This window comes from Melospiza melodia, chromosome 26, assembly GCF_035770615.1.
Source record: "Melospiza melodia melodia isolate bMelMel2 chromosome 26, bMelMel2.pri, whole genome shotgun sequence".
NCBI lineage: Eukaryota > Metazoa > Chordata > Aves > Passeriformes > Passerellidae > Melospiza > Melospiza melodia.
In genome coordinates, this window is record NC_086219.1 from 7,793,341 (window position 1) to 7,817,477 (window position 24,137).

Here is a 24,137-nt window from a genome sequence, read left to right on the forward strand (position 1 = left end):
CAGTGTGTGCCAGCCCTGGCAGTGCTGCAGAGCAGAGCAGCCCCAGTCCCACTCCCAGGGGCGCTCCGGCTGCTGCTGCGGCGCTTCCGAGGGGGTGGAAGCCGCTGTCGAAATTAATTGAGCACAAATTAACACAACATCTGTTTCCTGTCTTTTCCCTGCTGAGTTCCCCGGGGGAAGGGAAGCAGAGCTGTGCACGGGAGGAGCCACACAGTGTGAGGGCAGAGCTGTGGGGGTGAGCAGGGATGTCCCCACAATGCACAGCCATCCCCCTTCGGCACTGCCCGGGCGGGCAGGGCTCTCTGCGAGGGTCTGGCAAGGGAAAGATGAGGTCATTGTGAGCACCAAAATGCTCTGGATCCAGCTCATCTGGTTGGTTTTGGTCTCCAGACATTCTCTCCTAAATCTGGCAGAGGAGATGGAGCTCCCTATGCCACGTCCCCACATGGCAGTCCCCATGTGGCAGTCCCAGAGCAGGCAGCATCCTCCCTGTTGACAGAGCAGGAGATAAATGCTCACCTCCAAGTACCAGCAACAGTCAGTGTCAGCCACACCTCCAGCCTCTGGGGTGAATTTGGAGAGTTTGCACATGCACCATCACTGTTTCAAACTTTGTGCTGTTTTGCACAGCAGCTGCACTGTCAGTTCTGTCCCACGGTCCCTTGGGATCCCAGTCTGAGACCAGCCAAAATGCCACACCTGGCCTGCAGGGAAAGTGCACTAAGAATGGGGCAGGCAGGCTACCTGAGCTCGTGGTTCACATGCCACAGGTTCATCTCCCAGCATGTCACAGCTCAACCAAGGTCCCATAGGCCCTACCAGGTCCCAGGAGTTACAGGGCCTTTGGGATCACAGAATCCAAGAAATTATTTGGATTGGAAGTGATCATCTTGTTCCAACCCCCTGCCATGGCAGGGACACCTTCCACTATCCCAGGCTGCTCCAAGCCCTGCCCAGCCTGGCCTTAGACACTTCCAGGGATGGGGCAGCCACAGCTGCTCTGGGCACCCTGTGCCAGGGCCTGCCCACCCTCACAGGGAAGAATTTTTTTCCAATTTCCATTCTAAATATACCTTCCCTCAGCTTAAAGCCATCACTGCTTAGCCTCGCAAAAAGTCCCTCTCCAACCCTCCTGTAGGCCCTTTTAGGTACCGGAAGGGAGATGAAAGGACCTGCTTCAGGAATGCCCATGACTGGAGGGGTTTTTCTGTCTCACCTTAGTTCCAGGCTCTGTGGGCAGGAGGGGACCTCCGTGACACTGGGCACCGCTGGTTCAGGAACGCAGGCAGCATGCACACCCCAGGCACTGCTGGCTCTCCGTTCATGGGCTGAGATGGTTTTTTGAACCAAAGATCAGCTGGGCCCCACCATTGTGATAAGATCCCCCAGCGAGATGGAAATGAGGACATCATAATTAACGCGGTGAGCGCGCGCGCTGGGGAGGATGCGATTGCATCTGCATTCAGGAGTTTGCCTAATCGTTTAAATTAAAGTCAACACCAGTTATAAAATATTTGCCAGATTATGAAAGGCAAGAGATCCAAACACCAGATATCTGGGCAGCTGAGTAAGGTCTTATAAGTCTCCCAGGGCCTGTGTGGCACAGCAGAGGAGAAGAAGGAGGAGCAGAGGAGAGGCTGTGTCCCCCTGGCAGCAGCTCAGCCTCCCACCATCCTCAGAGTGCAAAGGAATGAGTGTCCCCAGCCCTGGGACAGCTTCCAGGAGGGATGCCAGGTCTGCCTGGCATAGCAAAGCTTTTGTGGCCACTGAGACATCCAGCACTTTCCTTCCCAGCACGCCATGGCACCTTCTCACACCATTGTCACTGGGAGAGGAAAAAAAGAGAAGGCTGTTATTGAAGCTATAAATCATTAGATGGGAGGCCTTAATGGAGATAATCCCCATGAAATCAGTCACTGCTGTGCCTAAGGAGGGATTTGTCAGGCAGTTAACTACCCTGAGCTTCACTGCAGGTGATTAACTACTGCTAGTGACCAGCATCTGGGGAATTAGCAATAACCCAGGATTTACTGAACAAGCACTGGGAGATGAGCTTTTATCTCAATTACCAGTCTAAATCTTTATTTTCTAATGTTCCTTTCCTACACTTTTTTTTTTCCCCAAAGAAAATTAATTTCACCATAGCCTGAGCTGTAACTTGCTGGTACTTTGGACCCAGGTAGAGGCTCCAGCTTGGAAGAGAAACCCAAGAAATACAACAGGGACATCAAAGTGAAGGAGAGCAGAGACATGGCCTAGGCACACGGGAGAGCCCCAATATCTCTTGGTGGTCTGAGAAGAGATGAACCTGAAGGGGGGTGGGATAGCAAGGACACAGCACAGCTCACACGGGGGATGGGATTTTACAGAGTGAGCTTGGGGCAAAGGGAGACCTTGCTTCACGACACATGAGGATCATCCCAGCCATGAACTGGCTGCTGGCTGCAGGATCAGACCCAGGCAAAAAAAAAGTCTCCTGGTGTGTAGGCATGGCTCTGCAAATAGCTCAGTCCCAGGGCTGAAATCCCCATTCTTAATGCACAAATACTGCTGGGAGTGTCTGTGCTTTCAGCTGGGGGTTTCAGCAGATCTGGTGCGTTTCTGACAGGGTTCTCTCTGGGTATGTAGGATGAAGGAGGAGCACCCTTGGCTGACTGTGCCCAGGGGCTTCAGGATGCATCCCTTTCTGAGGAGCAAAGGAGCAGGGATGGGGAGATCCAAAGCCCTCTGAAGTTCTTTCCTCATTCCCATCAACAAAGCCAACATGGAGCATGCCAGGTGGGACTGTACAGGGCCAGGAGTTGGACTTGATGACCCTTGTGGCTTCTCCCAGCTCAGGACAGTCCATGACTCTGTGACAGATGTTGGGGCAGCTGCCTGGGTGGCAATGCCCAGCAGCTCTCTGGGCTGACCCCAGCCCCTGCTGCAAGAGGGAAACTGTGGGGCCACCACAGAAGGTGCTGGTGGGAGTGGATGGGGAGGTCATGGGCAGCGTGGGGGGCCTTCCTCCAGCACTCAAGGTGCTCCCATTCTAATTAGCTTTTGCAAGGCATCATTCAAGCTCCTTAGATGCCCTGTGTCTGAACAAAATAATTTCCTGTTTGACTTTGTAAATCAAAGTAGACGATACAATAATTATTAATAATATGTTGACTTATCTCATCAGTGTTTTAATTAGTCAGTAGAAAGGCAATTTGCAGCAGGGCCGATCAGCTCCCTCTGATCCAGCAGGTCACGTGCCCAGCCAGGAGAAGGGAGAGAAGGGCACTGGGGCACTGGGGCGTTTGGCTGGGGAGAACTGGGATACAGGAGGCATGGCAAGGGAAGGGGTTGACCACACCGATAAGAGTTTAATTTTCAATGCAAAGGGAATTGTTCTGGGAAAGGAGCGAGCTGCAAAGCTCCTGGGAGCCCTTTGAAGTTATAATTGAGAGGAGCCGCAGCCTGCGGGACAGGGATGCTCCCGGTGACCCCTCTGCTTCCTGCACGTGTCTCTGGGGTGGAGGTGAGGGGGGGGATGCAATTAAACCCCTGAGCAGCAATTACAGCCAATTACCCCTCAGTTAATTGTCTGTCAAGAGAAAATGTCAAAACAGGCCAGGCACGGCTCCCTGATGGCCTGACATTCCCCAGGGCCCACGGCACTGCTGACCCTCACTGTGCCCACTGCTCCCAGCTCCTGCTCCTCTGCTCTTGCTGGCCCTGGCAAAGCCAGACAGGGAAGGAACCTTCCAGTGAGGGAAGAAGTTCACCTTGCCCACAGGTGTGATGAATGGTGCCCGTCTGGTTTTGCCTTGGCTGTGCAGGTGGCTCTGGGATCTCCCGGCCAGAGGATGAAGCCTCTGAAGCTGCTGCCTTTCCTCTGGATCCCCAGGTGTGACAGGACCTGCAGGTGCCACAGGGCGAGCCATAGGGCACTAGGCAGTGAAACAGCAGACACAAATCTTCTTCAGAAGTTCCTCAGGCTGGGGACCAAGGCTCTGTGCTGCTTAGTGCCATGAGAAGACCCAGGCAGAGCTACCCACCTGCTACTGTCTGTCACACCCATGTGGTGGCCCTGGTGGAATGGAGGTGTGGGTACAGCACAAGGAACATGACTCCAGCCAGCAGTGCTGGACCCTTGGCAGAGGATGCTGTCTGTGTCTGCCCACGGACGGAGCTGACACACTGTGGGGAAATCCTGCACCGTGGCTCAGGCAGGACAGCTGGGAGGCAGCAGGAATGGGGGGCCACTGCCATCAATCTTTCAGCTAGACTATCTAAATTAAGGAAATGGCAGTAAAAATAAACCTCCACGAAAATCTGGCTTCACAGTACAATGCCTCTATACAACCCCAGCCCAAAGCTACAGCACGGGGCAGGGACAGGGACAGCCCCAGGGACACCCAAAGCACTGGGCACAGATGGTGACCAGCAAAGGGAGTTCCTTCCTTAGTGCAGGGATCACACCAGATCTCTCCCACCTAAGCCTGAACTGCACTGTGGGGGCTGCATCTGCTCAGAGCCAAAGCATTGGCACTGCCAGCAGGGATCCTACCCCAGCTCCCCTGAGACACCAGCACCCCAATGCAGCTCCTGGTGACAGCAAACAGATCCCAGAGCAAATTTCCTACTCAGAAAGGGCCTGGAGGTGAAGGACCAGCAGGGAGGGAAAGGAGTGAGATGGGGTTTCCAGAGATTAGTGATACAATGGCCCATGGAGGAAAAACCATGGTCCAGACCGGTGTTTAGAGGAGCCATTAAAACATCCAGCTGGAAAAATATATGAAAAGTTGAGGGTGTTCAAGACAGTTTCCACATAGGTATGTGGTCATCCTGTCGGTAACAGGGCCAAAATTTGGGCATAAGCACAGGGTAAGTGCACAGTGGAGTTACCCCACGCCTGACTAAGGTCCTGTAGGACTCAGCAGCATGGCCAAGAGGTGGCTCTGGTGTTGGGTGGTACACAGCATTTAATGTTGTGAGCCTTTTCGGTTTTCTTTTACTTTTTTGGCATCCAGTACTATAATTTTGTTTTATTCTTTGTTATATTTATTTACTCTTTTTAAAATTTCCTTACTGTTTAATTTATTACATATCATTTAATTTATTATATAGATTATTCATTATATTATTATTTATTTTTAATAAACATCACCAATAAGGCGGAGAACTCAGATGTACTGGTGTTCAAGAGCTGCTGGTGAAGGACTGCTGGGCATCTGCTGCAGAGAGCCCTGAGACTCAGCCCCAGCCCCTGTGGTCACCGTGCAGTCACAGCTGACAGTCCAAATGGGGTGGGGCTCTGGATTCATCGCTGGATTTGTCAGTGTCCTGCACAGGATACTGCACCTTAGCTGGCCAAGGAAGTCCCTGGTGCGCTGAGAATGAGGCTCCCGTAGGCTCAATCCTTTTGTCTGCTTTGGGAGTGCAAGGCCCTGCCCAGCACAGCCAGCCCAGGGGATTCACCCTCACCAAGGCACCTCGGTGATGCAATGGATTCCACCTGCACTCCTGACCGGGACCAAGGGCTGGGCACCCAGAAGGACAATCCTGGGCAGTCTGCAGGCAGCTGTGGCCTGACCATGGGCAGGGGTTAAGGACAGATGTGGACAATGGAAAACAGCCCTGTTTCCCAGAAAATCCCAAAAACATTCTCCCTTGCAGGAGAGCAGAGGAAGCCCCGAATGTGTGTCAAGCTCCTCCAGGATGCCACAATCTGGCAGCGGGGCTGGGATGAGATGACAGCTGATTAGTGACAGGACAGCAGTGACAGCCAAGGGCAGCCATGAGCAGGACAGCATCTGCCTCATGCAGGCAGAGGCAGAGGAAAGTCCCCTGGCTGCAGACCAGGGGCAGGCAAACCCTCGCAGCAATCGCTTTTAACGGGGGCACGTTAACAGCCTCGCCACAGGACCCGCAGCATTTACCAGCACCAGCAATTTTGCAGCCAAGGATGTTTTTTCCTCAAAGCTGTGCTGCTCTCAGAGCTGAATGAATTGACAGGTCTGAAGGCCCGTATTTATGCAGGAGATCACATCACATTAGTTCCACAGTCCCCTCTGACCTTGTACCTCTCAATCTCTTACATTCCCAGGATACTCATCATTGCAACAACTAACTGCTAAAATTAGACTTGAGTTAACAATTTAATATATTTACATATATGATAAAGTCTGATAGAAATCTGATCATTGGTATTATTATGAATTCACTGTTCTGATCACTCCTGCTCAAGCAGTGCAGGGACTGAAAGTCTCAAGCAACAGATCAATGAAAATTATTAGAGACCTGGGAAGATTTCTGTGGGAGGTGGAATTGAAAAGATTAGGACCATTTAGTTCAGAGAGAGGATAAAAAGAATGGACATGAAAAATCAACACAGCAGCAACAGCCAGGTAGGCACCCCAATTTTGCACGTTTTGTGCCTGCAGAAAGCCCCACTGTGCCTTGCAGTTGGTCCTGTGGGTATTTATGGGATTGTTTCTGTTCACTAAATGAATGAGAAAAATCCTTCCAGCCAGGTCACCCTGACATCTGGAACTTACTATTTCCAGAAAGCTACTGTGTCAGGAAAACCTGGGCATGGAAATGCAAATGAAGGGAGAGTGTGGGAAGGATCCAGCTGGTGGAGATGGCAGGCTGGGGGTGAGGTCACCAGCCACCATCCCTCCTCTGCACCCCCACTGCTGTAGGATGCCATCCACAGGGGAGGCTGCCCTGCCCCTCTTGCCCAGTGCTCACAGAAACTCCTTGGATTCCGGCTGGTTGGGACCTTCCTGGTCATTTGGGGCTGTTCCCCCTGATGCTCACAGTGCAGTGAGGAATGAGACACTTCTTAGCATGTCCCAGCTCTTGAGTCCCTTCAGAGTTCAGGACCTGGTGACGGCCTGGTCCTTACCAGGGCACACGGAAGGTGAAATGGCATTTCCCAAACAGCTGTATCCCTCTGCCAGTCTATCAGGCTGGCATTTTCCCAACAGACATGGTCTGTTTGCCTCATCAGCACTGACTTGGGGCTGAGATGTCCATTCCCTACTCATCCCCTAACTCCTGCCACAGTGACCCATGGTGACCCAGCCCACTGGGGTCCCCCTGCCAACAGTCTCTTCATACTTACCCCATGTGAGGGATAAGTCATCCAGCCCCAGTCTCCCAGGATTGTTGATGTGTCTAGCAAGTTCACTGGAAAACACAGGAGTAAAAGCTGTGTTAGAAAGCTTTGTCCCCATCCCCAAGGAACAGAGCCACCATGAAGAAGCCCTCTTCACTCGCCATTTCCTTGAAAATGCCCCCCATCCATCAATCTTCCTTCAGGGATAACCTGGCTGGATATGAGGCAGGTATGGAGCTTGGGGATGGCAATAAGGGATGCTCCCCAGAGCTGGTGGTTCAGGATAGAGTTGAGTCCTGGCCCCAGCACTGAGAGCAGTGTGACCTTTGGGGGAGAGGAAGCTGCAAAGAGCAGGCTGGAGGGAATGCAGAGCAAGGAAGGGTTGTGGAAACAAACTCCCAGCATGAGGTTGTCCACCAGTCCCACCGTGGGCCAAGACTGATGCAACTGGAGCATCATTTCTCAGCTGGACCCTTCTCCTCTGGAAGCCCTTTAGGCACAGCTCCCTCTCAGCATCCCTGGTTTGAAGTCTGCACTCCAGCAGCTGCTGTAATTGCACACTGCAGTGCCCAGCTCCAGCACAAAGAGACTCCCCATGGTCCTGGCTGACACCCCACTGGAGAAGTCCATCAAAGCCGGCCCCTCCAAATCCCTGCCACCACCAGGAGCCCGACTTAAAGAGGAGACAGAGGCAAACTGCAGGAAGAGGGGAGCAGATTGCGTGGTAGGAGAGGTGAGGATGCCTTCCAGTGTGCTCAGAAGCTTCCTGTGGAAACCTGTGCAGTGGCAGCAGTGGAGGAAAGCAGGGTGCCATGGAACTGCTGCCTCTGAGCCATCTGAGCCCCATGGTCAGACCCCACAGCATCAAGCAGAGGACAGCCTTGCCTTGCCTGATAAGCTCGAGTTGCTCAGCACCTGGGGAAGGAGCCCCAGCTCCATGGTGCAGACCCAGAGGGATGGAGGCTTGGGGGAGGCTGCCAGCAAGGTGCCTTGACCCTTGGAGCAGTGGGCACCAGGACCCTGATGCCTCAACACCCCCCAAGAGCACCAGACTCCCACAGGGACCCCCAGTGCCTCCAGCTTTCCCCATTCCCTTTATCCTGGAGCCACCCAGTGAGGTCAATGCCACAGGAAGCTTCATCCTTGCTGGCTGCCTTTCCTCACCCTTGAGGAGCACCAAAGTGGACCTGGAGGCACCTGGTCACAGCATCCCTCTGCAGCACCAGGGCTGGGCTGGCCCCGGGCTCAGGAGGGATGGTGCTCTTGTTGCCAGGACCAGCTCGTCACAGCAGGGACAGGGCATATCAGGACAGTGGCTCCAGTCCCTGCAGAGCCTGGACTCAGCATGAGGCTGCTCTCTGTAGCCTGAGGAACGGGTGCCACTTTCATTTACTATTACCAGGCAGGGAAGGAGAGGGGAGGAGAGAGGAGCAGAGACGTGAGCTGGCTGTGAAACACCCGGACGTCATGCTCCTGACAGAGCAGATTAGGAGCTTTTGAGGCATTTATTAATGTTAGCAGAACAATTTGAAAGAATTTCCAGGGTTTCTTGTGTGGTTCCATTGGCCCAACAGCAGGCCAAGCCCCTCCACTCCCTGCGCAGCACTGCTCCCACTGCTAAAGAGGCCCCTTGCCCTCAGCACAGAGTAATTACCTCAGAGATCTCAAATCCATTTTTATTTGTTATTGTTAATCTGAAGATTTTCTGCCTATTTTCCCTGGGTAATTCACCCAGCAGGAGCCCAGGCTTGGGAGTTTCCCTGTTCACAGTGCAGGACCACAGTCCTGGTGACCCTCAGCAGGCAGGTTGCACGGAGGGGACAGCTTTGGCAGACCCTCTCTCCCCCCCACCGTGGTCTCTGCACCCTCTTTCCCACGCTGGGATGCTCAGCAATGGATGTGGCTGCCTCCCCCTGCTCTGCAAGCAGCAGGAGGAGCCTGCATGAGCTGGGGTCCAGCGGGATCATCGCATTGTGAGGAATGATGCTGAGAGCATACAGTGGGTGTACCCCAGACTTGTCTGCCAACAGCCTGTGGGACCTGGAGCCAGCTTGCTACACCTCATCCCACCACCCTGACCATATGGTCATCACCCAGTCTCACAGAGATGTTGTCATGACCTGAAGGAGTCTTCTCCTTTCAGTTGCTTTGGTTCCCAGACAACCTATGCCAGCTTGCATCCCACCCATCGTCAGATTCCTCTTTGCAGGAAGAGGGATAAGTTTCTTTTACTCCCTCACTTCAGCCAAGTGCTCAGAGCCCTGCATTTTAAGCCCACACAGCAAGCACTGCACAAACACAAAGGCACTGTGTGTCCTAGAGCTCCTGTTAACTCATGGAGAGCCCACCCACTGGATCCCAGTGTCCATCCAGCAGCACCGTGACACGCTCCTATATGAGGACACCAACGCTCTCCCAAAACCCAGCTGGTTCCAGCCCAGGTTCCAGCCCAGGTTACGGCCCAGCTCCAAGGGCAGCTGCCACCCCCAGTGCCCGCTGTGCCCCGTGCAGCGAGCCCCCGGCCGCGCTGCCCCTCGGGGCCGATGCTCTGAGCCCCCTGCGAAGCCGCAGAGTGAGCAAGGCCACCACAAAGGACCCCTTTCAGCTCAAACATTTTTTCAGAAAATGTGCTGGTTTGGGAGACCTCTCTCCTACAGCTGGGCAATTCTCTTTGATGCTATGGACTGTCTGCACGTATCAGTCTCAAACCGTGAGCTCCATTTTGTTTTTCTCAGCACCATTTTGTCATTTCCCCATTCTGTGCCTTGGCCTTGCCTCGGGTATTGAGCCAAAACACCAGGAGGTGTCAGGGGAAATTCTCGCCCTGGTGGAAAAGCTGTCAAGCCTGATTGCCCATTCAAATGTAAGCACCTAGGAGAGAGCAGGTCGTTTCCCAGCACAACTGGGGTCTGCAGACAGAGGCTCACGTAGGGCGGACCCTCATGCTGCATAAAGTTGCATCGTGCAATGGTGCATGAGCAGTGGACATTGCAGCCTAGGCAGACTAGGCAGGAGTCAAAGTGTGCAAATCAGTATATGATCTATGTATATATTGTATTTATACCTATATCTCTGCTGTTGGATCTATATCTGTATCCATTTCCATACCCGTATCTACCAAATCCTATATCCTGCCTGGGATAAGTGAGGGACCTGAGAGTGGGACTAGCATGCAGAGGATGTGAGTTTTACTTGGGACCATGTATCTCTTGCCATATATCTGTATCTATATCTATTTCTATATCTATCTATATCTATATCTATATCTATATCTATATCTATATCTATATCTATATCTATATCTATATCTATATCTATATCTATATCTATATCTATATCTATATCTATATCTATATCATCTATATCTATATCTATATCATCTATATCTATATATCATCTGTATATCTCTATCTTATCTATATATTTATACCAATATCTATATTTATATCTGTATCATATATGCCTATATCATCTATATCTATATCAATGTCATCTGTACATTTCTCTCTTATCTATACATTTATATCCATATCTATATTTATATCTACATCTATATCATCTGTATATCTCTAGCTTATCTCTATATTTATATCAATATTTATGTTTATATCTGTATCATATATATCTATATCATCTATAAAGAGTGAGTGCTTACATACCCTTCCCAACACTTTCACTGCTGGCCACAGCTCCTGCAGGGATGTATTGCATCCCTACAAACAGATGTGGGGGCACACTGGAATCTCACATCCAAGCATCCTGGGCTCAGGAATGGGCTTCTGGTACCTAGGGGAGCTTGTGCATCCTCAGCCCACCCCGGGTTCATGGTGGGGTGGTGGAACAAGCCTGGGGGTGACACACTGGTGGATGTGCTGAGTCCCAGCCTCTGGAAAAACAGTGGGGGACCAAAGAGGGCTCTGAGCACCCTCACTAATTGTTAACTCACTGTGGTCCTCCCTCTAATTACTCCACCATCTCCCTCTTAGGCAGGGGCTTTGTAGCGCAGGCGTGGGGAGGAAGGGTCACTGGGAGCAGCCCTGTTCCCTTGGGCTTCAGTTCCTCTCCATCACAACTTCAAAGGCCTCCCAAGATTCACAGCAAGGCTCCCCCCCCCGCCATGCAACAATGCCTTTTGCATCGATAATTAAACTCTTACCAGCACAGCTTGGCTGCTCCCCACTACCCAAAGACCAGCAGGCTCAGCTCCACAACTCTGCACAGCCCGCAGCAGCCCCACAGCCCCAGCCCCTCTTCATGGGGGAATGACACAGGGATGGTTATCCACAGGGGGAAGAGAGGCAGCAAAAGGCTTCCTGAGAGGAGGGGAACAAGAGCCAGTGGCATTCATTCCTTGTAATCTGGGGCAGAACTTGGTGGGGCCAGGGTGGGTCAGCTGTTTGTGTCCCACCACTTAATGCAGGGGCCAGCTGAACAGGCAGCTGTGACCTTTCCAAATCAGGAGGCAAAGCTGAGACACAAAGTCAAGTCTTACTGGCCTTGGAACATGGTGAGAGGACAAGATGGGAAGCTTTGCTTTCAGCCTCCTGATCCCTGGGACAGTATTTATCTTTAAGGAATGAAAAATAGCCATTTATTCCCCAACGGGGAGGGCTCAGAGGGAGGAGCAGCCTGCCTGGAGGGCAGATCAGATCCCTCCTTTCGGGAGCTTGTGCAGGGATGCTCCCCACAGATCCTGGCCAGCACTGGGTTGCTGCTCTGCCAGACCAGCAGCCGGATTCAGGCAGGATTTTCCTGCAGGCAGCTGCTCATCCACAAGGCTGCACATACTCAGGACACAGCGGGGATGGGGCTGCCCTCGGCACCCACCGGCCTCGGCTGCCCAGAGAAGGAGTTTAGAAAAGCAGTGCGGGTAGATCCAGGAAATATCATCAAATCTGGCAGGAATTTTGGATTTCCACACTTCTGGAAATGCCAGAATCAGGCTGGAAAACATAATAAAACAAAGCAAAATAAAATAAAATAAAATAAAATAAAATAAAATAAAATAAAATAAAATAAAATAAAATAAAATGAAATGAAAGGAAAGGAAAGGAAAGGAAAAAAAAAACCAGAGAAGAAAAATACCAAACAAACCAAAGAAATAAAAAATAAACACCAAAAAGAAACACCAAAAACCAACCCATCAAGCTAAAAAGAAACATTTTCAAATGAAAGCAGTGCTGCTTTTTGGCTGTGCCCTAATTCCCATTTCAGGATTTCTTCTCAGACCTCCAGATTGTTGCTGTGAACTTTCTGCATTTAATTTTATATCATTTTGTAATGCATCAGGAGCGGCAATGCCCATAAGGACTGCCCAGAGGGTCACCCCTTTTCACTATACCCAGAGCAGGAGATACTTTGATGTAGGAAGAAAGCTTGTTTGTTCAATCAGTGCTAACAAAAAGCCTCAGTTCAGGTTTTAAAAATAAAATTATCAACCTGATCCTTCCAGCCCCTGCATGATATCATGTAAGATAATGTGCAGTGCAAGAGCACCTTACCTACCCGTGGTAGGACTGAGGTGTTGTGAAATAATGCAAAAAATGAAACCAAACAAAACACCCTGAATAAAGTATTTCTAAGGCTAAAACCCTTGAAATTATAGGGCAGATTTTTTCTTCCCAGAAAAAAAAAAAGAAAAAGGCACATCAAAAGCCGAACAACAAAAAGATGTTCCCTCTCAAAACTACAGGTGAGAAAATAGAGATGTAAAATGGTCATGTATCCTCCTGGCTTAGAGACTCCCAATGCTTGTGTGCAGGGGGACAGACAGGGAGAACTGGGCGTGCTGGTGTAGGAGACCCAAATTAAACACACTCCCCACCACTGGGCAGGGTGTTACAGTACTGGTGTGCATCGCAGTACAGGTGTGCAGCCATCCCCAGTACAGGTGTGCACCCCTGGTACAGGTGTGTACCCAGCCCCAGTACAGGTGTGTACCCAGCCCCAGTACAGGTGTGCAGCCATCCCCAGTACAGCTGTGTACCCATCCCCAGTTCAGGTGTGCAGCCCCAGTACAGGTGTGTACCCAGCCCCAGTACAGGTGTGCAGCCATCCCCAGTACAGGTGTGTACCCATCTCCAGTTCAGGTGTGTACCCAGCCCCAGTTCAGGTGTGCAGCCCCAGTACAGGTGTGTACCCAGCCCCAGTACAGGTGTGCAGCCATCCCCAGTACAGGTGTGTACCCATCTCCAGTTCAGGTGTGTACCCAGCCCCAGTTCAGGTGTGCAGCCCCAGTACAGGTGTGTACCCAGCCCCAGTTCAGGTGTGTACCCATCTCCAGTTCAGGTGTGCAGCCCCAGTTCAGGTGTGCAGCCCCAGTACAGGTGTGTACCCATCTCCAGTTCAGGTGTGCAGCCCCAGTTCAGGTGTGTACCCAGCCCCAGTTCAGGTGTGTACCCAGCCCCAGTACAGGTGTACAGCCTGGCACTGTGGCATTCACTGGTTCCAGTGCAAGCTGAAACTGGAAATGTCAGGACACCCCGGGCTGTCCCAGCGCTCGAGGATGAGCATGTGGGGCTGGACAGGGCTCTGAGTGAGGGTGACCCCACACTCCCATGTCCCTGGTCCTGCAGCTGGTGGGAAAGGAACTATTTCAGGCTCTAGGGGTGACTGGGCTCGCTGTAACTCAGGGCAGAAGCCAGAGGAAGAGGTGGGAAGGCCCTGGGGATAGGGGTGTGAGAAAGGTCAGGGATTCAAGAAATTCCATGGAAACAACCAAAGTGAACAGGGGAAGAAGCAAGACTGCAGTGAGGCTGGGGATGGAGAACTGGGGTCCCTGTGGCCCTGGAGGAGGCACAGCTGGTGCCCCCAGGTCTGGATTTGGCCATCTGGGAGTCACACGTGTCTTTCCTTCCACAACGTCCCCAGCCTGAGGGACAGCACAACGACACGGCCCTGTCCCTGAGCAGAGAGGAGCCCATGCCAGGCACAGCCACCCCTTGATATCTCATCTGGCTAAAGCCCTGTGAGAACAGATCTATTCAACTCCCACACCACCAGAGAGTGGCTCCTGGCATCCTTGACCAAAGCCAGAAGCTTGAGGAACTGGTAATGGACCTGTGCCCTCCCTCTGAGCTGCAGTTCAGGTACAGGGACAGCCTGAACACCTCATGGTACCAGTAATGCAATATTGTGACAGCCTTTAAAAATTACACAGGAGTTTTCTAACACAAGATAAACGTCTTCTGCTTGCAGTCAGAAATACCTCTGTGGTACAGAGTCCAAGAGAGGGGAGTTGTGTCCAGAGGGGTTTGTCCCAGTGTCCTCACACTAGTCCTGACTCCTTCTTCTCTTTTCTCACATCCGTTTGGTATAATAAAATAGACACAAATGCATTTTCAGCTTTAATCACCAAGTTTTCCAACCTCTGCTGCATTTTTTGGACATTGAAGCTCATGCCACGTATGCTGCTAACACTGTCCCAAGTCCTTTTCCCAGACTATCTCACTCCCCACACATAAGCTGCGTGCCCCCTCAGTTATCTCCTGCCTGTTTGGGATCTGGAAGATTTCTTATTCCATACTGCCACTTCTTCCCATGCCACCCAGGCAAACCTGGCACTGGAGATCTGTGCCCATATCAGAGCCAGGGCAAACCTTGCAGCACCCTGAAAATGCCATTCTGCCCTTCCCACCGATCCCTGTGTCCCTGCAGTTCTGGTAAAGCTTTGAGTGTTATCCTCTCTGGAATCCTCATTAGGGAAACGTGGGTTTTACAAATGTGCTCGCTTATCTGGATTATCTGGAGGGGCTTTGCATGGCAGTTTTTCAGGCTGTCGTATGCTTTTTCCCTAATTTCTCTGAGGACATCTTTGCTCTCGCACCAGTTGGCCACCCTAAACTGTGCTGAGCTGTTTGTACCCCAATGACATTTTAAAAGCAAGATAATTTCTTTTAAAGGCTTTTGCCTTTGCTCTCTTAAAAATAGCTTTCTAAAATGGAACATTTTCACAGACAAAAATACCAATACTAACTACCTTTGAGAGGACAGGCTGAATATCTCATACCACTGGTAATTAAATATCACAAAAGTCTTTAATAATTGCATGGAAGGTGCATAATACAGAAGGTATTTCATCCAAGGAAAGACCCAGGAACTTGCGGCATCGTTGATGCTGGGATGGAGCTGGGATGGATTCATCTATCCAGCTGCAGCCAGCACTGTTGTCACTCACTAATGTGGTAAACAAGCATTTTAAATAGGAGAAACTGGACATAGAGCAGAAGATACCGTAGGCAAAACTATGATAACCAGGGCTGGAGGTAAAGAAAAATCACAGAAGGGAACCTGCAGAGCCCAATCTGTTCGTGCCCACAAGGGCTGCGAGGTGCATGGGTTGAGTTTACCACTTTCACCGCTGAAAAAGACGGGCTCTCTAATCCTGCAGGAAAACCCAACAAGAACAAACGGCTGGAAGGTGAAGCCAGGGAAATTTGTATTAGGGAATGAGGGGCCTGATTTTTAAAGGCTGGGGCTGACAAGCCCTTGGAAGGGATTATTAAAAGCAGCACTGCCTTTGCCGATGTTTTCAGATAAACGGTGAATACTCTTCTGGCCGCTATCCCTGGGCCAAATACACTTCATTAGGCTTTATTGGTGTGCCTGGATCTGATCCATCAAGGAGTTCCATCCTTAGGCTTTATTGGTGTGCCTGCATCTGATCCATCAAGGAGTTCCATCCTTTACACAGTTATTTATGACACCGAGTATCGCGCACCGACACGGGCAGGACGGGGGGTTTTGTTTATTTTGAAGGTAATACAAGTGCATTATCTGACTACTGCCTTTGGGACTGGTAAGGCTGAAGGGGTTAATCGCCTCTGTGACAGAGGAATCATTTTGAGTGTTGGCCACGCAAACAGGCTGGGTTAGAAGAATGAACTATCAAAAACTGTCAGGGTATGAATAGAGTTATCATATGAATGGATGTGCCCCTGGAGATAAAGGCAGCACCGAAGACTGCCAGCGAGGCCAGCAGGGACAGGCAGAACACAGGACCCGAGCAGAACAAAGAGCGGAGGTGGCGGGATGTCTCCAGAAAACCTGTGCTCCCCGAGCCCTGCCGCCGGCACCCAGCACTGACCTGGCATGTGTGGGATGAGCTTCCACTCTTCCCGAGCATCTTTTGGCTTGTTGAGGTTTTTTTTTTTGAGCAAAATATTTTGCTAACCACCTTTCAGCAATCGAAAAAATAAGGAATTCTTTCCTCTCCGAAGCAATTCATCAGGTTTTCAGTTGTACTTAAATTTGGCTTTATCAGATCCATTTCCACCATCACCAAAATGGGTGCTCATTTATTGTCACTGGAAACAACCCCTTGCAATTTCAGGAAACGAGAATTCAAGGAGAATGAAAAACCTGCCAAAGTAGGTGTGTTTCGTACACAGGTGTGTTATTTTTCTGCAAATTTTGGAGGTTGATTTTCCAGAAGTTTTATAAGCTATTAATACAAGAGGGATGGAAATGAAGATGGCACCAGAAACATATCCCTGTAAGCCTACCTAAAATTATACAAATATTTGCTTTATATCAGCATTTTGGGAGCAATCAAAAAATTAAACACCCCCAGATTTTTTTTTTCACTAATGTAGCCTAAACCAGCTCCCTGTTTTAAACCAATGCTTCTCCATCCCCCATCATCAAAAGTCTATAAGCTTAAACACTCTTGTTTCCTATCCTCAGAGAGGAGCACAGACCCCCACAGCCTTTTTAAAACGGAAAAGGCGATTTCCTCTCCCTTTCAATGTCTTGCTTTTCCCGCAGCCCCGACTTTGGCATTGCTGCAGAGAAGTAGGAAAGAAGCATTGAATAAACATGCAGATTAGTTTTTACCTTTTTTTCTGTTTGAGCAGAGGGGCAATTAATGAGATTACAAAGAGAGATTAGCGGGGGAGACCCCCATGAACCCTTCCTGTGGCCCCCGTTTCAGCAGCGCAGTGAGCGGCTGGGTTTTCCCAAGGATTCTGGTGCCTTCCCGCACCCCATCCCTGTTGAGTGGAGGAACAAAACCCCATCACTGTGGTACAAGGAAAAGATGAGCATCCTCTCCTCGGCTCAGCGTCCTCCCCTGTACATCACCCCGTCCCCATCACCTGCTGTTTGCCTCAGCCAGCGCGATGTGCCCCCAAAAGCTGGGGGAAATGTCCCCAAATCCCCCTCCCCTGCTTCACCAGGTCCCCACATGGAGCTCTCCAAGCTCTCCCGCGGGCCACGGGGTCCATGTTGTGATGGGGAGGAAGGTCACCCGTCTCATGGAAGGAGGGCAGAGCTGAGCTGGGGGCACCACCTGGGAGGGAGCAAACCCCCAGCAGCAGCATTTGAAGTGCCATTTTTTGACAGAAAATACAATTTTGTTACCCCCCACCCAAGTTCCAAATGTGGTGATTTCTGCTTGTCTGATTTTCTTCCAATTTAACAAAGATATTTTGTATTTTATTGTTTGACTTCAATTTGTGCTATAATATAAAATACCTGCTTTAATATTTTCACCTATGCAACTCAGTCTGCAATAGTGTAAATATTTTTAGTCTCTCATACTTCATATTATTGATATATCTTATATTGAAATATCATATATATTGAAAATAATTTTTCTACCTCCCTGCTCTAAAGCAATTTAATAATTTCAGACAATTCTTTTTTCAGTACTCCAAATAAAAATCTTCCACATCCTGCAAATTTTTACCCCTCTTTAAAACAAAATCTGAGTTTTGGCTTTCAATGCATTTCGCAATGGCTGCTGTGCTGAAATGGGGGATTTCCCATGGAATAGCGATTCCCTTTTCCTCTTATTTCTCACACACGCCTGTACACAAGGCTGAAAGGAATAAAAAATATAAGCTTAAAACTTCTTGGAACAAATATTTCAGGAAAGAGAAAGGCACTGGGAGCTCTTGGCAAGGAAAAAAACCTAGGGTTGAAGCTGTTTTTTTAAACAGGTTAATACATGTTTTTATGCACCAACTGCCTCCCAATACATGCATGCAGAGTGTAGCACACCGTGGCCTGAAATTTGCTTTGTGGTTGTAATTTTCTACCTTGTGGTTCCCAAACCAGCACCGGGTTTGCTCGGCAGCACAGCCAGAAATGCAGGGCACGGAGAGGCTGTGGGAGCAGGCAGAGCTCATGGGCAAACAGGCTACACCCTCACGCCGTGCCCGTAGCCGCCACACGCTCTGGGACGGGGCAGCCAAGCCTGGCACAATTGGAGGGTGGCATGCACCAAGGCTGGGCTCTGCTCTGCGGCGTCTCCCACATTTCCAGTCCCATCCCACGCCGGGGTGCTCAACGACCGCCACCACAGCTGATCCAGCGCGGACGCGGCTCCCAGCCCAACCCTGGCGCACTGGGGACCGGCAGAGCCACAGCCACAGCCCAGCTCCAGTGCTTGTGCTGCGGACCTGGCTGGCACTGAGTGCTCCATGCCAGGGCACAGCAGAGCCCCAGGATCCATGAGCATCATCGTGGTGGTGGATGGAGCACCACCAGCTTTCTGCAGGCTCCCACACCTTTTCTTGATGCCATTCAGTGCCTCCTGTCTGGTCTAATTGAGATCCAGACTGCTCGGTCTGCCCCAGAGCCCAGCACATCCCCAGCCCTGTGCAACCTCCTGACCAAGGCTGTGATTGAGGATAGCCTTCTTTTCCAACGAATCTTGTGGGAAAGCCAGGTCTGTCCCAGCTGGCGACAGGCAGACAGCAGTGCAGAGCCTGGCCATCCATGCAGACACCACAAAGCCCAACTCAGCATCCAGGATCTCCTCCGTAGAGTACAGCAAGGAGGCCCTTGCCTCACTTGTCAGAGCCCAGCGTGTGCCAAGTCCGGGCAGGGCTGTTTGGCTTTGCGGGGCTGCAGCACTGAGAGCCTGGCACTGCACAGGCAGCATCCTGCACCACTCCCTGCCCGGGGCATGGGGCAGAGGGCAGCTGCTGCATCCCAGAGCAAAGACCAAGCAAGGGCTGGGAGTGTCGGGGTGCTGGGGCCCCATTCTGCACCGTCACAGCCCATCCCCAGCAGTGAGACCCTAATGCATCCCCCTGTGTGGGCAGCAAAGCAGATGGGAAAAGGAGCAGGAAGAAGGCCAGGAAGTAGGCATTTGGCAGAAAACAGAGCTAGGACCAGCAAATAGCTGGAAATTGGGGAAAAGTGAGGAAAATGCTGGTGGGTGTTGGATGATGGCAGTAAGCACAAGGACCCAACCCAGCAGGGTTCTTCAAAGTGCACGAGGCACAGGGGTGGCAGCCCTTGGGCCCCAGTGTGCTGGAAGGATGGCAGAGATGCTGGGGCAGGAGAAGGGAGAGATGCCACCACCTCCATGGGGCAGGGACACCGGCCCCGGGGCTCGCTGCAGAGCCTGTGCCGTGCTGGCCGTGGTTCTCAAGCACAGCAGAAGGCAGGAAGGATGCTGCTGCCGGTGCCAAGGACACGCTCGGGAGCGGGAACAGCAGATCCCTGGCGATGAAGATCAGCAGACCTGGGAAGCAGCCGTGCCGCCGCTGCCAGCACAGAGGGAGACAGGCAAGCGGGTGGGTGGCAGGAGCAGCACTGCCGAAAGCCAGAGGGGCCTGGAATACTGGAGAAGGGACACGGACGAGGCCCGGGGATGAGGGCAGCCGGCAGCTGGGTAAAGTGGCCGGCTGGAGAGAGCAGGCCTGACGTGGCTGACTCCAAGATGTCGGGAGAGGATCCTCAGCTGCATCCCTGCTTCCTACTTCAGAAGTTTCCAGCCCTTTCTCTCACGAGAAGTTTCCCACCTGAATGCTCTTTCCAGCTCCCCTCATCCTCCGCACACCTTCCTGTGCCCACCCACCCGCTCCATCACAGCCCACGCTGCTCGGCCAACGCGCCCAGCCCCGCTGCTGCCAGCTCCAGGGATGGGGATCGCCATGGCTGAGCTGGAGCCGGTGTCCCTGTCCTCTCTGCAGCCACCCCTGCATGCTGCAGCAGAGCCCGGGCACAGGAGGAAGGCAGGGCTGCCGGCATTGCTGCAGAGTCAGGTTCTCCTGACCGGCTCCGAAGTTTTTCCTCTGATGCAAAAGCTCCAGGATTAGCAAACTCAGGCAGGCAGGAAGAACCTGGAGCTGCACTCCCCTGGGAGCACAGAGAAGCAAAGCCCGGCAGGGCTGAGCCCATGTGGGCTCATCCGAACAGCCACAGCGATCCCGCGGGTGCCCCTAACACTGCCCCGTCACTCCAGGGCCACCCCGGTTCCTACCTTCGCTGGTGGTGGCCGAGAGGCAGGCAGCCAAGGTTATGACGATGGAGAGCGAGGATGTCAGATCCCCCTGTGCCCATGCCATGGTCCGGCGGGGGCCACCAGCGCAGGGCCACCTCGGTTGTCCCAGCACCTCTGCGAGCGAGCTGCCTCTGCCCGGAGCTCCGGCAGTGGCCGGCAATGCAAAGGCACTTTGCGCACATTGCTCGCAGCCACACGGGCGGGCGGCAGGGAGGGAGCAGCCTGCCCGTCACCGCTCGCAAGCCAATGGGCTGGGTGGGCTCTGCAGCGAGCCCCCCTTCCCACGCCACACGCGCTCTGTGCCCGGAGCCGGGCTGGCCCGGGCTCCCGCTGCCCGCTGTCCCGCACCCCCGGCCTCGGGCAGCTCCCACAGCCCCCGCTGTCCCGCATCCCCGGCCTCGGGCAGCTCCGAGAGCCCCCGCTGTCTCGCATCTCCCCGGCCTCGGGCAGCTCCCACAGCCCCCGCTGTCCCGCATCTCCCACAGCCCCCGCTGCCCCGTGTGCCCCCCGGCCTCGGGCTGCTCCCACAGCCCCCGCTGCCCCGCATCTCCCATAGCCCCCGCTGCCCCGTGTGTCCCCCGGCCTCGGGCAGCTCCTACAGCCCCCGCTGTCCCGCATCTCCCCGGCCTCGCTCTGCTCCCACAGCCCCCCCTGCCCCGTGTGCCCCCGTCCCGCTCCGCTCTCCTCACCCGCCGCCGCCAGACACAAACTTGCGGCGCTGAGGGGAGCCCTGCGCTCGGCCGGGGTCAGGTGTGAAGGGGATGGGGTTACCCGTCCGTCTCGGTGTGCAAGGAGAGGAAAACCCCTTGTAACTGCTGCCCTTCACCCCCATCCCGATGCTTTCCGTGCCACATCCTTGTGGGACAGACACTCTGCTCGCAATTGACCTGTGGCACTGGGAGCAGGGGACAGCACACGGGGCTCACAATGCACTCTTTGCTGTCACCTGACGGAGGGTCAACCCTCTCCGAAGCAGTTTAGGAAGACACAGCAATTGTGCCAAGGCAGAAAGGCTGGGCACTGAGCAAGGGTGTCCTGGGACAGGCTCCTGGGATTACCTAAGGAACACAAAGCATCCTTCCCACAGCCTCTGCATCCCTCTTGCTTGGAGCCACCAGAATTGCCAAGCCAGGTGAGTACCTTTCTCAGCATTAAACACTCGACATCTGTCAACAGACCCCCTACAGCCACCACTGCTTCCCCACCTAAATGCTGAACAATCATTAATACCTGCCCGTGGTAACCACAGATGCTGACTCCCATCCACGCCACGTGCAGTGACTCATTTGCTCCTTCATGCACTCGTGGCCAGTGCATTGTGACTGCAGCTCTACCCTGCCCCAGGAGCCACCCCTGGGCAAGGCACACAGGGCAGCATAGGCATCTCTTCTGTCGCCTGTCACGGGAAACAGAGATTTGCCCAGTGGGGACAGGGAAGGAGAGGGGTGCTGCACACCCTCCATGCCACTCTGTGCACCCTGTATGTTCCCTGGCGATGCTAGAGCCCATGCTGGGGCACCCCATGGTGCAGCTTTCTGCATGGAGGAGTGAGGGGAGCTCCCTGCCCGCCTCCCAGTGTGTAATGGCAGTGATTTCTCACTCAGAATGGATGAGGGCTGTACCTGTGGGGATGTGTCTGCACCACTCATCACCAGGAGCTGGGAACAGCACAGAACCTCGGGTCCCTCCAGGCTGTGTACCCTGCCTGCCTGGGAAGCAGGCAGTGCAGAGACAGTGCTGGAGAGATCCTGTCATCAGCAGGATCACAGGATGGGCTCGCAGAGTGCTCAGGCAGGGACACAGCCGTGCCTCAGGGGACACCAGACACTGCCAGGGCAGCTGGCAGAGGCCGAGGGGGCTCTCAGGTGACAGGTACAGCTACACAGGGCACTTTGCAGTGGACCTCAGAGCAAAGGTCAGGGCTGATGGCCTCCAAATCACAGCAAGCCACCACGAAGCCCCCCAGGATGCCACAGTAGGTGCACCCCTGCAGCTGGTGGGAAAGCAAATTTTGTGCCAGCTATCACATTGCTACTCTGACCCAGACATTTCCATTTGCTGAAAGGGCTTGTCACAGCTCAGTGCTGGATCATTCAGCTCCCTGTCCCAGAGTGCCCAAGCAGAGCCAGGCATTCCAGAGGGATGATATTCACACTGCCACCATCTGCCTGGCTCTTTTGAAACCCCCCTGGAGATCTACCTCCAGCTCTGGTGCTCATCTGGAGAAGAGAAAGTTCTGGGGAGTCCTTATAGCCCCTTCCAGGGCCTAAAGGGGCTCCAGAAAATGGACTTTGGACAAGGGATGGAGTGATAATGGGAAATGGCTTCACACTCATACAGGGCAGGGATGGATGGGGTATTGGGAAGAAATTCCTCCCTGTGAGTGTGGTGAGGCCTTGGCACAGGGTGCCCAGAGCAGCTGTGGCTGTCCCATCCCTGGGAATGTTCAAGGCCAGGCTGGGTAGGGCTTGGAGCAACGTGGTCTGTTGGATATGGGGTGGAATGAGATGGTCTTTAAGGTCCCTTCCAAGACAAACAATTCTATGATTCTGTGATCTCAGTCCCAAACTCTGGATAAAGCTCTGGGGAGGCAGAAGCCAGCTTTGGCCTTCCAGCACTGAGTGATTCCACTCCCAGTGCCATTCCCCCAACCCTGCAGACCTTCAGCACATCCCAGCTGCCCACATGGGCTCTCCAGTCCCCTGTGCCCTCCCAGCCCCACGTGTGACAGGACTGTGGGTCCTCTGGGACTTGCAGAGGGGCCAAGAGCCAGCAGCTGTTGCATGTCCCCCCAGGTGTGGGTTTGCTGTGCTCCAGCACTGCAGAGAAGCTGTGCTGGCTGTCACACACTGTAGAGCAGCTTTGCAGGAGCCAGAAATGCCCTGAAATCCCTGCGAGGGCATGGGAGGCCTCTCAGCTACACTGTCAGCTCTGGGGAGAGGGGATGGGTGTTGTGGGATGCCTGCAAGCAGAAGTGGGTGCAGTCAGTGTGAGGTCTGTACCACAACACAGTGCACACAAACTGGGCACACAAGGGCTGTGGGGGTAGGGACAGACGTTCTGCTTTCCCTGGACACTTGGTTTCGTGGTCAGGATGTGCCTTGAGTGCGTAATCAGTGCATGTGCATCGAGGCTGGGCACTGTCAGGGGTGCTGGAGCTGGTACAGGATCAAACACTTTTGGGATGCTCCTGGCTGGGAATGCAGACCCCTTCCACGCCAGGATCCATGTGCAGCCACAAGGGGTGGTCACAAGGCGTCCCAGGAACCCCAAAGAGAGCAGGGAACAGAAGCATGGAGGGCATCACACCAGGATCCCTGTCCCCACCTGCAGCTGTCCCCAGGCTCCCATTCAGCTACCTCTGGCCTGAGCCCAGCTGCCTCCCCCTTCTTGCTGAGTGCTGCTGCCTCCTCTCCTTGATGAGTCTCTGGCCACGTCCCTCAGCCATGGTCCTGCACCTGGCTGTCACTGAGATGGGGAGGATATTTATAGATGCAGCAGAGAGAGGAGAGTGCAGCTCAGACAGACAGATCAGCAAGGGAGGGAAGCAGGCCTGGATTCACCCCCTTTCAGCAGCTCCCACGTCACTGTGCATTCACCAGCGAGGCCACAGCCTCCTGGGTAACTCGGTAGCTCTAACCTGAGTGGTTGCTGCCCTTTGCATCCAGCTTTGTACCCAGAGATTCCCCATTGCAGCCTTGAAAGAGCAAATCTGTGCCTGGACTGAGGAGGGCAGCCCTGCCTGTGGTGTTCCAGCATGTCCAGGCACTTGTGCTCTCCTGTAGCATGTGCAGGACCACGTGCCTT

At 53.0% G+C, this 24,137-nt stretch overlaps 1 protein-coding gene across 2 annotated transcripts in view; it reads right to left on the minus strand.

The window, feature by feature from the left end:
- EPHA8 (EPH receptor A8) overlaps nucleotides 1-20,465 on the minus strand; it is a 55,840-nt gene extending 35,375 nt beyond the window's left edge. For both annotated transcript variants that reach the window (XM_063176897.1, XM_063176896.1), the window contains exons 1-2: nucleotides 20,310-20,465; nucleotides 7,100-7,164 (exon numbers count right to left, since the gene is read on the minus strand). In XM_063176897.1, coding sequence (XP_063032967.1) covers nucleotides 7,100-7,164; nucleotides 20,310-20,394 — 150 coding nt within the window. In that variant the 5' untranslated portion in view covers nucleotides 20,395-20,465. The remainder of the gene's footprint in view (nucleotides 1-7,099; nucleotides 7,165-20,309) is intronic.
- Nucleotides 20,466-24,137: the final 3,672 nt, after the last annotated feature.